This window comes from Chenopodium quinoa, unplaced genomic scaffold (assembly GCF_001683475.1).
Source record: "Chenopodium quinoa cultivar QQ74 unplaced genomic scaffold, ASM168347v1, whole genome shotgun sequence".
NCBI lineage: Eukaryota > Viridiplantae > Streptophyta > Magnoliopsida > Caryophyllales > Amaranthaceae > Chenopodium > Chenopodium quinoa.
In genome coordinates this window covers 1,128,801-1,146,250 of record NW_018744537.1, presented here as the reverse complement: position 1 = coordinate 1,146,250, position 17,450 = coordinate 1,128,801, and the positions used below count along the sequence as shown (strand labels likewise).

General features: G+C 37.3%; 3 protein-coding genes across 3 annotated transcripts; 1 reads left to right on the top strand and 2 right to left on the bottom strand.

Moving 5' to 3' along the window:
• Positions 1-1,091: 1,091 nt before the first annotated feature.
• On the bottom strand, positions 1,092-2,951 carry LOC110698525 (RING-H2 finger protein ATL65-like). The gene has a single exon (XM_021875969.1). It carries the CDS (start codon positions 2,876-2,878, stop codon positions 1,700-1,702), a length of 1,179 nt encoding a protein of 392 aa, XP_021731661.1. The 5' UTR covers positions 2,879-2,951; the 3' UTR covers positions 1,092-1,699.
• A 2,765-nt stretch (positions 2,952-5,716) lies between these two features.
• Positions 5,717-8,614, top strand: LOC110698524 (mitochondrial import receptor subunit TOM6 homolog). Its single transcript, XM_021875968.1, has 2 exons — positions 5,717-5,995; positions 8,301-8,614. The coding sequence occupies exon 1, from the start codon at positions 5,816-5,818 to the stop codon at positions 5,972-5,974; it is 159 nt and encodes a 52-aa protein (XP_021731660.1). The 5' UTR covers positions 5,717-5,815; the 3' UTR covers positions 5,975-5,995; positions 8,301-8,614.
• A 2,894-nt stretch (positions 8,615-11,508) lies between these two features.
• On the bottom strand, positions 11,509-15,590 carry LOC110698523 (pentatricopeptide repeat-containing protein At2g15980-like). Its single transcript, XM_021875967.1, has 2 exons — positions 12,537-15,590; positions 11,509-12,095 (listed from the first exon to the last, which is right to left on the bottom strand). Exon 1 carries the CDS (start codon positions 15,351-15,353, stop codon positions 13,923-13,925), a length of 1,431 nt encoding a protein of 476 aa, XP_021731659.1. The 5' UTR covers positions 15,354-15,590; the 3' UTR covers positions 11,509-12,095; positions 12,537-13,922.
• Between the last annotated feature and the right edge of the window lie 1,860 nt (positions 15,591-17,450).

Sequence of the window (17,450 nt, the reverse complement as noted above, 5' to 3'; positions counted from 1 at the left end):
CTAAATCGGATTATTGATACTCCCTCTATTTTTAAATACTTGCTCCATTTTTCATTTCCGGCCGTTTTTAAATACTTGCTCTATTTCCTTATTTGAAAAACTTTTAGAATATTTAATTCAATTCTCCAAACTAGTGAACCTAACATAAATCATATTTTATTGATTTCATATTCTCTCTCCTCCAATTCTCTTGACGCCTTTTACATTTTACAATTTTTTTATTCTTTCATCTATCCCACTACCTCCATATTTTATTTCCTTTCGCCAATTTCTCCTAAAACTTCACGCTTAGAGAAATGAAGCAAGTATTTAAAAATGGAGGGAGTAGTAGTTTAGACCAGTCATTTACATTTCTTTATGTTTGCCACATATGATAATATTGGATTTGATAATAAATTTGTAGATAGTTTGAAATGAAGTCTCCAACTATTGGATTTGGACACTACCATACAACAAAGGTGGATTAAGCATAGAGGTGCCTTTTTAAGGACAAATATACTCCATATTACGCAAAATTTAAGATAATTATCATGTTACAAGTTCGGCTAAATTTGATCGTGTTTTATCTACTCCGTATATTCATACTTCAAAGTGTGAATATTCTTGAGAGCAATAAAATTTTTCCAACTGAAGTAAAATAAGACAATATTATCAGATAATTTATCATAAATCTATTTACGCTAAAATTTCATTGTGATTATTGATTAATGCATATGATGGAGATGGACTAGGTTAAAGAACATTCAATTTTCAAAACAAGTTTTATGCTCATCAAGGAACCTACCATATAGTACTTCCTGGCTCCCGAGTGTCCGCTCAGAGTCATAGGGACACGTCGGAGGCGCTTACGAGTAGAAGAGGGCCGGCTAGAGGCCTAGCACATCTCCTCAGTTCTCAGCATAAGGTAGACCATACAATCTCACTCATTCCCCTCCCTCCATATTTTCAACATTAGAAAGATAAATTCAACGCACTTAACACAAAATTTCCAACACCAAGTATCCAAAAGACCCACATTTTCACAACTTCAAACCTCCAATTTCTAGTGTCATAAAAGTCAAATCCAACATTAAGAAGGCCAAAACAAAAGCTACAAAAGAATAGTCCAAAATCGGACCAATATCAATAAATCTCCCGCCAAGAATTACTACTAATAAATCCATTGTAAACACAACAAAGAAATTTAAAGCTTGAGAGTACCATAAATCAATTTCCTGCATTAAATGATCTTTTCCCTATTTTCTAACCAACATCAATCCCATCAATTTAAGTTTAACACCCCCTACTACACCTCCACACCTATCTCCTAACCTATGCTACGAGTATTATCTTTACAAAAGTCGAGATCAAACCTCGTTTACATCATTGCTTTATAGCTCCGTTTACGCCCCAAAAACCAACTTTAGAGAGTAGTAGATAGATGGAGAGAGAATCCCCAAAAGCAATCTTAAACAAAAAGTCCCTTACTTAAGTTATATTATCTCTCTCCATCTTTCTAACACTCCCTTAATATTTTTCTCTTTCGTCAATTTCACCCATTTAATGCACTCGACAGTTGACACACCCTCCCATTAAATTTCCTACTACATTTACACCACCTTCATCCCCACCACATTTACACCCCTCAAACCCCATCATCACCGTTCATTCATTCCACCTTAATCCAACGCTACATCCACCTCCCACGTGTCATCATCTCCTACCGTCTGTTAAACCTCTCCGGTGAAATCAATGCTTCAGGATCACCCGACCTCATTCGACTCGACGAAAACATCGCCGCTCTTCCAAACAATGGCGACGCCATTGATTTGATTCTTCTAGAAGGTTCATCTGTGCTAGCGTATCGTAAGCTCGCTGAAGATTCCGACAACGGGAAAAACCCTCGTCGCCGGAACAACGCCGGAGATTTCATCGTTCGCCGGAAAGAGAATACTCTAGATTTTGCTATTGAGCTAAACGGCGTTGATGATGGTCGTTTTGTCCAGAAGAAGTTCCGCCGTTGACGGTGGTGATACGGCGTCGTTGCCGGCTCCATAACTAACCTTTCCGACGGAAAACTCCGTTCAAATCCAAACGAATACGATCGTTTGAGAAGAAAATCGAGTTCTCTTCTATTACAACGCTGATCTTCCGACTGAATTATCCTTCTTTCCGGCGAGAAAACCTCCTGAATTTCGCCGGAATTTTGCTCAACATCAACTTCCGGCAACGGCTCTAAAAACATGCTTTCGAGGAGAATTCCTTCGTCGAAGCTCGGACGGATTCTCGCCGTCATTACCGGCGATAACAACGGCGATTCCGGCGGCGGAAGGTAAACTCCGGCACGACAAAGCGGACACGTGGCGTGCGATCGAAGCCACATGTCGATACAATCAACGTGGAAAGCGTGACAACAAAGAGGCAGAGTACGAATACATTCTCCCTCCTCAAAATCAAGTAAACAAACAGCGCAATCATTGAATCCATTAACTTCGATAAACCCTAATTTCGTCGGGAACTTGTAAATTGTCAACGGAATATTCTTGATAACCGATTCATCGAGGCCGTAAGGCGAGTAAACGTAGAATCCGTCGGAGGATTCGTAGGGCGGCGGCGGAGAGCCGATATCGGACGGCGGGAAGAGAATCCTGCGGCGGCGGTGACGGCGGATGAAGCGGAGAAATGGCGGGAAGAGGTGGCGGGAAATAAGGCGGGAGTAAGTGATGAAGAGGAAGGCTGCTGCTGCGACGACCACCATGGCGATCAACGGTGGGCTGAAGTCGATTGGGAGTTTGGACGGTGGAGATTGGTGGACGACTATGGCGGAGGAGAAGGAGGTTGGAGGAAGCGTGGGGCCTGGTTGAGGTGGGTGTTCTGGTTCTGGTGGTCTGGCAGCCATTTTTAGAGAGAGAAATTAGGTAGGCAGGAGAGAGAGTGTGTGTGAGTGAGGTAGAAGAAAAAGAAATGGGGGATTAAAATTTTTGATTTATTAAAATGATTTTGGAAATTTAGGATTGCAAATCTTCATGACACCTCAGCTGAGGAGGGGTGTTTAGGAAATTTTAATATACACACGGGTATATCGTGAACTGGGTGCACTTAAGAATATGTAGTGAGTAATCTTATCATTTTAGTGTTACCCGGGACTTGGGAATACTGTAATTTTTGTTTATTTTGAAATCAAACGAGTAAAAAAGAAAAATACTTTGTATTACTTGAGTACATTGTACGGGTTTGTGACATGTACACGCGAGTGTATGTAAAAATGTATTGGGGTGATTAGAGGAATACTAAAAAGTAAAGGAGGGGAGTTTCTATCTAATGTGGGGGAACCCACTTAGCACTAATGCGGCATATGGATTGGTGAAAAAGATTGTTGACTAGGTTTGAGGGGAGATTGACCTAAAAACAGTTGAATGCTAAGGTGTGAAAATGACTTGAATTTTAGGTGACTTGAATCTTAGGGGGGGTTTTGTTTGTCAGTTGAGTTTGTTTTCCCATTGTTAGATATGGAAAGGTGAGCTTGTGGGGGACGCTACCTTAAGCTTTTGTTATAAAAAAAGAGGGTAGTAATTGGGTAGTGATTACTGTTGGAACAACAAGTGTGTAGTGTGTGAATTTTGTGAAAAAACTCAAAGTCCCACATTGGTGGGAAATGAGAGTTTTACTCTCTTTATAATATAGAGAGTGGGCTAAAGGGGTGTGGCCCTTGGGCTACCCACATTTTGTGGAGAGGGAGGACCTATATGGTAAACCATCTATCACACACACGCGCGCCGAACCGAGCCGGGCCGGGTCGGGTTTATTAAATAAACTTATTTTTTTGGACAAGGCTAATTGCGTGATTAGTTCCTTGATTTTTGCTAAACGTTTTTGACTGATTACATTTGACCGTTTTTTCAAAACTGATTAATGGAGCGTTAATCATGCAAACGTTTTCACTGATTTTTTGCTAAACGTTCAACTTATGACTGTTTTAATTGCGTGATTAGTGCCTAATTAAACAGCAGCAGTTACGTTGCAATTTTTCCTATAAAAGGCGTGTTGATTTCCTGTTTTTGATACACAAAAAATACAGAAAGCAATCTTCTTCTCCTCTCTATTTTCCCTCACAAAAACAAAACCCTCGAGCAGTTTTTTTTCTTTTTTTGGTGTTTAGTTGCCCGGTGGTTTTGTGCAGTTCCACCGGTATAATTACAATACAGAAAGACTGTTTTATCCTGGGGAACATCCGGTTTATTACGAACTGCTTGCACCTTTTCAGGGCAGTGCCGTGAATGTTCTAAAGAAAGCGACATAGTCCGCGACTCAGTCTATTTTTCGGTAACTTTGTTCTTACTGTTTTTGTTCCCGCAGTTCCGTTTATAACAATTACCACTGTACATTATACCCAATTTTAGCTTGATCTAGTGTAAAATGAGTATGGACATTATAATCATTATGCCGTGATCATGCATGTTATATTTGATAATTACTTTGCTATTAACTCATTGATATAACTGATTATATTAATTAGTTGATAAGTTATCTAGTTACTCTATATTATGTACATTAGATGTTTAAATTAGCTATTTAAATAATTTATTTTTAGCAACGATCAAAATAGTTTATGATGGATTATAAAAATTTCTCAAACAACTCTTACAAAAGATTAGGTTAAGCAACTTTTTCGAATCAATCTCATTATGTGCCTTACACCTAGCCAAATTAAAGTTGTTAATGATGATTTCTTTACGTATGTAGTAAACACATGTTTTGTCATAGAGAATTACAATGTGTATTGCTACTATCATACAAAGTAGTTACTAAAACTGGATCATAATGTTGCTTAATTTTACAATCATAATTCAACTAAACAATTCGGATCAAAGGGAAAATCGCAATCCTAGTAGAATCATAGCATAATCACTTAGGATTATAGCATAATCATATTGTACAAAATCATATAGAATAAAATAGGATCGAGAAGAGAATTAGGGATAGATCAGGATATCAAAAAGACCTTCAAAATCATTTTTGAAACTCTCGCCTCGCCTATCCCTTCTCTCCTCCTCTCTTTTAGGGTTTCTCCAAATTCTTGATTGTTTAGGCCGGAAATAGTGTAGACATTCGTCTATCTCCCTATGGTGGAGTTATCAATTTTTGTTAGTTTTGTTGTTTGTCTTTTTGTGTGTGTGTGTGTGTGTGTGTGTTAGAGTTTATTAAAAAGGTAATCATCTTTTGCCCTATTATCACTTCGTTGGTAGAGAGTTGTCCGGGATAGCAACGGTTGTCAAATCTTCAAAGACATTCGAGTGAATCATATGAAAATCATCCTTACAACTACAACCAATCGTTAGACCGTCTCTATGAAAAGGCGGTATATTCCAGCGATGTGTGCGAGAGATGCACTACAATGCAAGATATATTCAACGATCATAGCTTTGACGAAGGAAACCCTTATTTAATTCAATTTTATGTATATGTTGATTTAGATTCTATTTATAGATACATGATATCTTAAAATTGATTCTCTATCATCTACCCTTTGCGATTCTCTAAACAAAATAAATAAATAAATAAATTGTGAAGAATATTAGAATAGCACAATTCTACATTTTTTCAAAAAAAAAAAAAAAAAAAAAAAACTCAAAAGCCATCAAACCACTTTCTTTGGTACCAAAGCCCAAACCCAATTCCAGGATTATCTTATAGCCCAAGAAAGAAAACCGAATAACCTGATCAAGTAATCAGCTTTATATTCAACCAAAGGCTCATAATTTAGGGTTTATCAAAGGTTTTGGGGAAATTCAACAGATCTTGCAATCTAGAGAGAGAAAGAGAGAACAAAGCAAAGATGTTCGGAGGAATGTTCCAGAAGAAACCAAGCAAGGAAGAAGCTCTGAAGCAGCTTCGATCCCATGGGTTGATGTTCGGAGCATGGGTTGTTGCTATTCGGGTCACTCCTTATGTTCTTCAGTATTTCCAGAAAGAGGAGATCACTTTGGATCTTTGATTCAACCCCACCAAATTTAAGGTATTGTTCTTATAATTTTTTATGGAAGTGATGTTATTTAGCTCTTAATTTCACTTGTTTTACTTTATTTGGGGTTTTAATTGTGTTTTCGATTTCGGCAAAAACTTTAATTTTTAATTTCTATTTGCTCAAAGTTGATTATTGTCTTATATAGCTAAGAAGGATTATAATTGTGACCTGAAAATTACAAATTTGCTATTTTTATTATTTTTAAAAAGGGTTTGTTATGAAATAGAACGATTGTCTATGTTTAATTATTATTAGCAATAGGAAGGGGAAGTTTTTATCCATTGAAATGCGGATTCACGGTAATAAGATTTAATTGACGAACTTCACAATTTGAGAACAATGAATTGGGAGGAATTAAAGGGGTTCTTCATTGAATTCGCGGTATTAAGTGTTTCTTTCTCCTTGCGGTATTGATATCATCAATTTGCATTGATTTTAACAATTCTCCCCAATATATGATTTGGGAGGTATTAGAAGGGATCTTTTCTTTAAATTCGTGGGCTCTTGGCAATACAACTTTCACTATCTAGGAAAAATAAAATTTCCATTATAAGAGCTTAGGATTTGTCAAAGGATGATGTGTTGTTGGGGTTGGCTTTTTAGTGTGGTTGAACCCCGGAATTGAATATTAGTGTCTCGGATGCTATATGGCATACATATATTGGTGTTATTGACTAATGAGAGTGGTGCTTGGCATAGTTTGAGATAGGGTTTGAAAACTTGAGTAGAGTATGCTTGAAAAAAATTACAATTTACAGTGGAGAATGACTTTCCAGGGTGATTCTTGTGCACATTTGCTTGCTTGATTGATGCAGTTTCTATGATGGTCAAAGGATTCTTGTACAAATGAATATATGATTGGTGCATAACATTAAATCTACTGGACAAGTTATGAACTTATTGTAGTTTAGGAATATCTTGAAATTATGTAAAGACAATAAAGTTGAGGTCTTGTGGTACAGGTGAGGCCCATATATGCATTTTTCCTTGTGTATGATGTGCATGGGTGTACATTCTATGTGCTTGTGACTGTGTGTGGCATTCTACATCATTCTATATCGTAAGGGTTGGAGGAGGAAGAATTTTGTGGATGACTATACGGAATAATCACTTTTGGTTCATGTAGCTGACCCCACTTATGGGATTAAGGCTTTTATTGATTGATTGATATCATACTTTTGCTCAATTAGTCAATATCATATGACGTTACTTTATTTTCCTGTTAGAAGATATTTCAAGTCTAATTTCCTGGAGGTGCTCATTTTCAATGTCGTTTTTGAACTGATTTATTGCTTTTGTAACGTATGTGACACATGGTTTCATGCTAAAGGTTATTCTTTTGCATGGGTTTACGGCCTCTTTCTCTACGAGAGGGTTGTAATCTACTTTCCATCCCTCTCAGATTGCAACTGTTACACAAAATCTGTGAATTGAAGGTTGTTCTGGACAATATTTGTTGTTTAGCTTTCATCAATTAAGCATGTAATATGAACATAAAACTGAGTTTTCTTGACCTTGCTTACTTGAAGGAATTCTCATACTATGTGTAGTGCATGCCTGAGGTAGACCTAGGTGATTTGCTTATCAACCCTGGTAAACTGAAGGTGCCACTACACAAGTGCATTAGAAAGCTTAGCTAGATTTCTTGGTTCTTGCAGCTTTCCTATGATCGGTGAAACTTTAGTGTATTATAAAGAGGCTTCTTTCTACTCATGTAGCTAATAGTTTCATTGGGTTTAGGACTTTTATTATATCCTCATTGTCTCATGGCACTCTTTTGCTATAATATTCTGGGATAGAATCATATGTACATGAGTCTTTGAGGAACTAAACTACCAAGCCAACCAGATATCTGTGATAAATGGCTGTTTCATTCTCTGCAATTGCTTTCTGTCAAACTGGGGAGGAACTCTTGAGATATCTTTCTCATAACACACAAGTCTAAGAGGAACTAAACTACTGAAGGCTGCCGACCAATTCAGGCTTTGTGATGGATGGTTCCTTTTGCATTATCTTTCTGTCACAATGAGGAGGAACTAGGATCTAGGATCTAGGCAAATATACTTCACATACAAGAGCCTTTAATTACGACATTTGTAACTTTGTGAACTTCCTGAGTCATTAATATAGTTTTCATGTTCTGAGAATTGTGAATAAAAAATTCAAGTCAAGGACTTGGGGGACACAAAATGTCTAATACCTGCTATCTCTATAAACCCTTTTTTTTTTTTTTTTTTTTTTTTTAAAAAAATCAAGTTATCAGTTGCTTAATATTTGTTCGTTGTTTGCATTGCAGGGACACAGGCGAGATATAGAGAATGAAGGGACCAAGATATCACTTAATTAGTTTACTCAAGTTATCAACAAAACCTTAAGTATTTTGTAAGTGTCAACATGTAGTTGGACAGTATGTGGTCGTGAATTATATCACTGGTTATTCGTCATAATAATTATTGTACGCTAACTCCTCATCAATTATCCCATACAGCCGTAGGCTTGACAAAGGTTTTTCTTTATTTTTAGTTGTGCTATAATGGGAGCTACTTGGGAAGAACACTGTATTTTTAACACTACCTTGCCGTGTTAATTCAGAATTTGAATTTGCATTAATCATGTTCGTTGGGGAGGTAATACAGGTGAAAGCTATATGAAAAGCTAAAATAGCAAAGTTGCCATGCCTATTCCTGTCTAAGGCAAGTACTTGTTTTTCTTCTTAACCAAAAAAAAAAAAACGTACTTGTTTTCTTGACTTTCTCCATTACTGGTATTCTCTACTACTCTACAACAAAATGTACAAGTACTCCATGTTCTAGGTCTTATACTAGAGCTACTATTTGGTTGCCTTTTTTGACCGGCTTTCCATATCAAGTGGTTCTGCCTTCTATCAATTCTTGGACATTAACCATTGGTGCCAGAAATATTAATATCATCTAATATAATGATACAGATATAGGAGATTGAAAATACGTATAAAAGGAAGCCCAATTCTTAATTACTCCTTCCGTTTTTAAATACTTGCTCCATTTCTCTTGGGTACGTATGCCGAATTAATCTTACTAAGTATAAAGTCTAACAATTGAAAATTAATAATCTATTCATTGAGACGAACGGAGGGAGTAGTACTTTCATAGCTAGGAAGCATAGGACTGTCCATAATTATCAAGAGATTGGACATCAGATCGTAAGAATACCCATAGTTGAGAGCCTTTTTTTACTAGTTTTGCCTAATTTGCTATATAAAATAGGGGTGAGCATGGGTCGGGTACCCATACCGTTAACACTACCGGTTCGGGTATCCGATAACCAATAACACTGAATATGATATCCATTAACCAAACCGATAAATTCCCAAGAAAAGATCCCAATATCTCTTGAAATCGCGAGGGAAGCTCTAATCACTTGAGCTATCCCTCACTCTATAAAACCCTACTCTGTATTTGGCTAAAAAACTTAACAAAGGGTGATATGTGATAATCACCTACGAAGTATCTTTTTATTAATTAAACCATTGAATTCCTTTGTGATCTCAACCATTCAATTTAACCTAAACGCCCCCTTAGGGAGTCAAAGATGGCCCCTAAGTGAAAGAGGGAAGATGAATTTGGTGAAGAACACCAAAGTATTGGAGAAATCTTCCAAGCGATATCTTATTCGAAATTTACAAACACCTCGATAATGATAAGACCGGTGACGAGTTCGAGCTTCGAAGGATACGTTCTGTTTGTACTTCATGGCGCTCTTCTCTCTTACCCTTAAAGAAACCTCTTCAGTTTCCTCTTAAACTCCCACCGCCGCCTTTGTTGTTAAACACAACATATGACTCCAATGAACCTTTCACCACTGCATACCTTTTGCGAAACAATATTTTACTATTTCCCCCTCCTCCTGGTCCAGGACACCAAGAAAGTGGATGGATAGTAAAGGTTGAACAACGGGTTGAATCGAGTAAATTGCGCCTACAAAACCCTTTGCTTACGCTGTCTGCATCATTCGAGCACCCTACGTTGTGTAGAGGATCATTCGATATGTTCGACTGCAATGCCAAGGAAATCACTAGGTCTTATTCACTTCAATATGGTATATCCAATGAACAAAACCCGAGAAAAGCTAAAGCAGTTGTATGTTGGAATAATAGTAATTCTAAAGACAATATGATGATGATTTCACCGTATTGGTGTTGTTAGGAGCAGGAAGTTGGGTTTGTGGAGGCCCGGAGAAGCCGAATGGAATATTGTACCAGATCCTTTTATAGAGATTATAGATTATGAAGTATTTCTCCGATATTATCAGTTTCGAGGGTAAATTTTATGCTATAAATAGGGAAGCAAGGTTAATAATGATTGATCCCCGACTTATGAGGTAAGGAATTTGATCACAGTAGAGTTAGATTTGGGCTATTCGGACGTGTTAACATATATAGTTGAATCGAATGGACGGCTTTATCTAGTTTATATAGAATATTACTATTCAGAAGAACCCGAGCCACCCAGAGTTGTTGGAGTTTATAAGTTGGAAGCTTATGGTAGGATAAATCATAATCAGACATGCACTTGGAAGGAGGTCTCGAACCTAGAAGATCGTGTTTTCTACGTTAGTGAGTATGTGACCTTTTCCATCGCGGTGGAAGGTTTAGGGTGGTCTAAAGGTAACTATGTTGTTATGCCATTTGGTCACTCCTACTTTCTAAGCACAATTATGTTCTTTAGCGTAGATGAAGATTTAATAGATGACAAGGTAGGACTGCAAGAGTGGCCCTTTGAACAATAATTTGGAGATTGCTTGGCATTTTACACTTCACAAGATTCAAAGATATGCTCCGATAGGAAAGAGGTAGCTCCATTCGCCAAGATTTTCTTGCCCCCTCCTCATCGGCTTTTTAGTAAATTGATGTAGTAAACTGGTAATAAAATTGATGTAGGTTCGTGCGAGCTTATTATTATATCAATGGTGGCCATGTATGGTGGTGTTTAGTGGCATAAATTAGGTGATCATACATTGAGCATAGAATCGGCTAGCAGAAGGTTTATGCAGATCCTATTCAAGTCAAATGATTCACAAAAGGAAATTTTTTACTCTTTAAGTTTCTAGGCCATTAAATGAGGATGGATTCAGTACTTCAGTAGTAGTAGTACGGCTTGTGTGTTATGTCTTTAGATTGCAATAAGATTTATTAATGTGTGTTGATTACCCTGCATTGCCTCGGTATTAATATAAAGTCTCTGGACGGGTTTTAATTGGTTTTAATAATCCCAACTTAAATTGACACTTTTTGTAAAAAAAAACTTAAAAAATTGTAAAAAATCCTTGCCCACCCACGCCTCCCTCTACCAAACTCCTCGGCGGCCCCACCTCCTCACTCCTTCGCCCTCCGGTAGTGGTGATTTCACCGTATTGGTATTGTTTAGAGTAGGAAGGTTGGGTTTGTATAGGCCAGGAGAAGTCATATGGACTATTATAACAGATCCTTTTATCTAGTAGAGATTTTAGACAATAAAGATGAACAATTCGTAATCAACAATAGTGATTTCTCCAATATTATCAGTTTTGAGGGTAAATTTTATGCTATAACCAAGGAAGCACGGTTAATAATGATTGATCCCACAATTTACGAAGTAAGAAATTTGATCACAGCAGAGTTACATTAGTTAGATTTACTAAATCTAGAACAAATCATTCAGAAATAAGGTACAAGTAATTTTATTATTTTTTTTTTGGACCTAGGAGTTATGTTAACAAAAACTGTCCATTCAAGCCTCTTCTTCTCCATACCCTTATTTCTATTCTTGATATGCTCCTGCAATTTAACAGCTTCAGTTGCTGATGGTGGGTTTGAAAGCTTTACACTTCATATTACAACTCTTACATCATTCTTGATCGACGATAAGGCCAGAACAGAGCTACTAACATGATTGAAGCATATTGTACTGCTTGGCCAGCATCTAAGCATGTCGAATGTTGCTTCACGGTTTCTTTTAACAAGTCCCATAAGCAGCAGCGTTCCAAATAAGCTTAACCTGCCACCCTTCAACAGACCAGGTAATCAAATATTGCTCCGACCAGCGACCTCACAGAAGTAGCTACCTGCTAATATCTGTAAGGCAGTCCACAGAAAAGTTTCACGTTACTAACCTAGCTACGACAAAGGACTAGTATACTATGTAGGGTATCTGGGTATGTCACCCAGTACAAAACTACAACGATAAAGAAAACTTCCATCACACTTATGCACACAGATTACAAGTTAATTTGTAAATTATGAACCATTAATTGGAAAATGAAGCAATTTCTTTTTTTATTACACTTGATTTCTCATCAAGATCAAATCTGCAGCAGGTATGAGCTACACTTGATGTGCGACACAAATTACAATTTTGGGCTCTTAAGGCTAAGAACACAATCCTGCAATCAAAAGTATTACAACAAAGCGCCATGATATGTGATGGGGCAGAGTATAAAACTTATGTACTTTGTAGGACGGATACTCTCATTATTTTAACAACCAGGAACTATAAGAAAATGACAGATACTATACCTTGAAAAGAAGACTATGAGTGTGAGCATCAACAACACTAATGGATCATCAAACAGATATATCAGCATCCTGGTACCATGCACAGGCAATTCAAATCCTTTGCTTCTAATCGCCACTCCAACTGATAACCCCCTCACCAACAATAATCTTGTTATTAAAAGATAAGATTTTGAGATCCTTCTTCACAAAACTGTAAAACTGTCATGATCCATTTCTTTGCCAAACAATATTTCATCAACTATCCACACAGCAAAAGCCTTGGATCCAATCAGTCTTACGAGTATAGAAGAGAGTACGGTTGACTCGCCAAAGCTGAATACACCCTAAGATTAATGTCCTCGATTTTGCTTGGGACAGACGGATCCAAATTAAAGTTTCATTATACATCTCAGCAGCACCTTGGAAATATATTGTCGTTGAGGCTAAGAAATGAGGCAATTCTATCAAGGGAAAGCTTTGTCTGAATCATCGCAGAGATTGTCAGGATGATTGAGCATCCCAGAAGACAAATGAAGTAATACTTGTAGTACAAAGAAAATTTGTCAGCCATTTATTCTCGATATTTCTAAATAATCTTAGACAAGAGCTAAATCTTCCATTCTTGAAGCTTTAAAATTCCCATGGTTATCAATATTTCAGATGTAGCCTTCATTCTCTAATCCTTTGATTCCATTATTTTTTACTGATACTTTTTAGCACAAATTGACAAAGGGAAATTGACCAGCATGACAATGGTCGAAATAAGTGTAGCAAATCTAGAAATTGTTGCAAGTCCTAGACTTTTGTACTACTACATGAATACCAATGCTAATGTAACTTGCACAATTATTGGCCATGAATCAAGCATGTAACAACTTAAGCGACCAATCTCTTTGCATCAAAAGACAAAAAGGTAAGTCTTTTCTTCACTTAACTACCCTTGTTTCGATCGAACAAGGCCTTATTAAAATGCTCCCCGTAAGAACAGCTCTTGCCTAACCCAGGCTACATGACGCCTAACCAATTCCTTTGTGCAAAGCATTCCACAAGCTTTGCAATGAAAAATGCACAAACAAGAAACACGACTTCGTTTTTGAACTCCCTTCCCCATTTAGATATTCAAAAATGGTATCATTGAGGTAGAGATATAAGAAGCTAATGTATATAAGAGGCAAAGGAAAGCTGTCAAATGAATACCTTCCAATGTTGTGAAGATCAAGGATTTCATAAGCTACAGAGTTGACACCTTCTTATTCCTACCTTTTAGCAGATTCCAAAAGCTTCTTAAATTTCATATAAGCATTACAAACATCATCCTTAAGGTCCGAGGTTTTGTTATAACCTTTAGTGACGGGCAGTTTTCATTCTTACAGGGTGTTTAATTCCTGACTCTTAACACGGTAAGCTTTACATATCCATCATCTCTTTCCTCAGACTTTCTGCTTCATCAGCTTTTCCTATCTTCAAGTAGCCATCAATGAAAGCACCATATACATGTGACTTGGGTCTAAACCCCTTCCCTGCCATTTGTGCCTGAAGTTTCAAGGCTTCCTCTGTCTTTCCCTCATCACACAAACCCTTTATCAGTAACTCATAGCTTGACTCCCTTGCAACAAAATCAGCATTCTTCATGGCAATCTTGAAGAATTCAAAAGCTTCCAAAACTGACCTCTTACAACAAAGTACTCTAACCAATGAATCAACAGTTGAATTATCAGTAATAAACCCCTTCCTACGCATGTCATTATACAACAGCATTGCAGAATCAGCATCTCCAGCCAAACAATACCCACCTATAAGATGTTCATAAGTAACACAAGTTCCCTCCACGCCGCGCAATCCCATCTCTCTATAAAGCTCCTCACCCTTCCCAACCTCACCCATTCTACAATACCCACCAATCAATGTATTATAACCAACAACATCAGGATTCAACCCCTTCACTCTCAACTCTTCCCACACCTTTTCAGCCTTCTCCAAATCACCTTTCTCACAATAACCCTCCATCAAAATGCTATAACTATAAGCATTCGGATCGCAATTCGACTTAACCATCTCAATCCAAACCTCCTCCACCATATCAAGCAATCCATTTCGATGAAACGAAAGCATAAGCTCATTAAAAACATGCACATTTGGAACTAATTTACCTTTCTCACACCCAAATAACTCCTTATACAAATCATATCCAAAGAAACAATCCCTAGTTTTCAAGGCGCTCGAAATCAACTCATTACAAGTACCAACATTAACATAAACTCCACGATTATGCAACATTCTAACAATATCAATACATGGGTCTAATTTATTCATTTCTAAAAGGGAAACAATCAGTAAATCAAACACAAAGGGGGCAGAATCACATACCCTATAAGATTCAACCAAAGCCTTAAAAACCTTGCACTTTTTTCCAGAAAATTCTCGAGAATCTTCAACACCCATCAAATCAAACTCCCGAATTGCCGATTTAATAAGCGATTTGGCCCGGGTTTTTTGGCGACCGCGAGCTAAGATGTGAATAATGGTGGAGTAAGAATGGAGGGAAGAGAGAGAATGGCAGCGGCGCGTGGTGAAGAGGAAGAAGCGGAGGGCGAGGTGGGGATTGTTGCGGATTTTGAGGAGGATTTTGGAGGTTTGAGATGGGGTGAAACCGTTGGGGAAGAGAGAGAGGAGAGTGGACCACCGGGATTTGCGACGGTGGTGGGTTAGGATTGATACGGTGGTGGAGACGGCGGAAGTGTCGGGGGTTGGAGGGGAGGAAGAGATGGAGGAGAGTGAGACGGTGGTTGAAGCGGTGGCGCGTGGGGTTAACGCCCGCCGGAAGATTGCAGTTGACATTAGTGATGTTTCAGTGGGAAGTTTTAAGAGTGAATAGAGGATTTACATTCTGGTTGCGGGAGGTTTGGAAGTACGGTATTGATAATTACTGTTGGGGTTTTAGTTTTGGGGATAAATGGATAATTAGATAATTTCTGAGCCATGTTCCGGTTTTTAAATTTTTAATAGTTGAAATATAGATGATTATAGCGAAATGTAGCACAATAGTCAATTATAAAAATAATCTTACTAAAAAAAAAAAAATTATGAAGGAAAAGTAATGTGTGACTCGGGTGATGCATCGCATTTTATTTTGAATATCAATAAATATTATTTGAGCTATAAAATAAAAACTATATAATAAAAAAAAGAAAGTGAACAATAATAACTAATGAAATTAAATAAACGCTCTCAAATTGATGTTTTGTACTACAAAGTATTTAGTGTATTTTAATTGAATATGAAACATAATTAAAAGATAGCAAAGTTCGTAAGAACATTAATTTATTTTTTATTGGTCTTGTGTTTAATATATAAGTATAGATTCCCTAAAAATAACTCCAATTTAGTATGGAGTAATAGATTAAGTTGGGGTGGGTCGGGTTGGGTTGGGTCAATTGATTCAACATGATTGTCTTTTACTTTTTTCGGAGTATGTCTTTTTGAGTTTTTTTACTTTTATACATACTTGCAAATTCTCAAACTGAATCTTGACATACTTGCAACATGTACGTACTTAAGGAAAAATTAGTTACTTTATATAGATCTTGTTTGATTCATCTCAATGTTTATTTTATAAATTTTTTTTTTTACTAATGTAAAATTATAGATATAAATTGTTGAAATTATGTATTGATAAACGTGATAAACAAAAATGTTATTCCGTATAAGTTAAAAAATTGGAGAAATCGAAGTATTTTTCTGAGTAGGAGATCAGTGAAGCTGAGGTTGCATTCATATTAAACATGAGATTTACAATTATCTAGGGGTGTTCAAAAATTGGTCCGGATTGAAAAAATGGACCAGACCGGACCGGTCTCCGGGTCGAGATTTTTTTTTTTTTTTTTTTCCGGTCTTCGGTCAGGTCCAAAACCCTATAAAAACCGGTGTTGGACCGAACCGGTTTTTTGCTAAAAAATTTACATAAAACCTTTAATAATAATTAAGATTATCCTTAACAAGCTTGGAAAACTTTAGTCTTATGAGCTTTTTTATGCTAAACATATTAAAAAAAGTTAAAATATTGTTTTTCCTTTATTTTTTTCGAGTTTTCCATAAATTATTTAAAATTTAGAAATTTTTTTTATAAAAATTCTAACATCGGTCCAAATCGGCCCGGTCCGGGTTTTGGACCGATTTTTTCGTTTTGGTCTGCGTTCGGTCCTATCTTAATTAGTCCGCTGTTCGGTTCTTGAAATTCAATTTTTAGGTCTTCGGTCCGGTCCGGGTTGGTTCAGTCCGGACTTGGACCGATGAACAGTCCTACAAATGTCAGATGGAAATTATAAAGTCAAAGGAAAATTCACAAGAATAATCCCACCTTTTGCACATCTTCTCATAATAGTCCCACCTTTTAAAAATCTGGGAATAATCCCACCTTTTTTATTGATCCGGGTTGTGTTGTGGCTAAAGCTGGGCACGGGTCAGGGTGGCCCGCGTGCCGCCCAGCACGGCACGAGCCCGCCCCTTGGCCCGCCGTGCCAGCCCGCCCAAGCACGCCCTAAATATATATATATTAATATATATATAAATATAAATATAAATATATATATATTTATGTATATATATTTATTTATATAGTGTAAACATTAAAAAAAAAAAAAGAAGAAGAAGAAAAGCACGGCGGCCCGCAGGCCAACATGAAGGCCGGCACGGCACGGCACGAAAACCTGGGCACGCCGGCACTGCACGTCGGCCCGGCACGATGCCCAGGTTTAGTTGTGGCATCTTTTATCTTTAGTGGTCCGTTCTTAGGAGTTAATTTTTTTTCTTTTTTGACCACCTTCACTTAGCTTCTCTGGTGTTTCTTTGTTTCATGTACTTGCTCATGTAAAGCTCTCTCCAAAACAGAAGCATCTATTGGCAACACTTCAGGTCAGAAACACCATGCACCACATA

Coding starts and splice junctions, on each gene's coding strand:
- LOC110698525 (XM_021875969.1), bottom strand. CDS start 2,878: ATGGCTGCCAGACCACCAGAACCAGAACACCCACCTCAACCAGGCCCC.
- LOC110698524 (XM_021875968.1), top strand. CDS start 5,816: ATGTTCGGAGGAATGTTCCAGAAGAAACCAAGCAAGGAAGAAGCTCTG.
- LOC110698523 (XM_021875967.1), bottom strand. CDS start 15,353: ATGTCAACTGCAATCTTCCGGCGGGCGTTAACCCCACGCGCCACCGCT.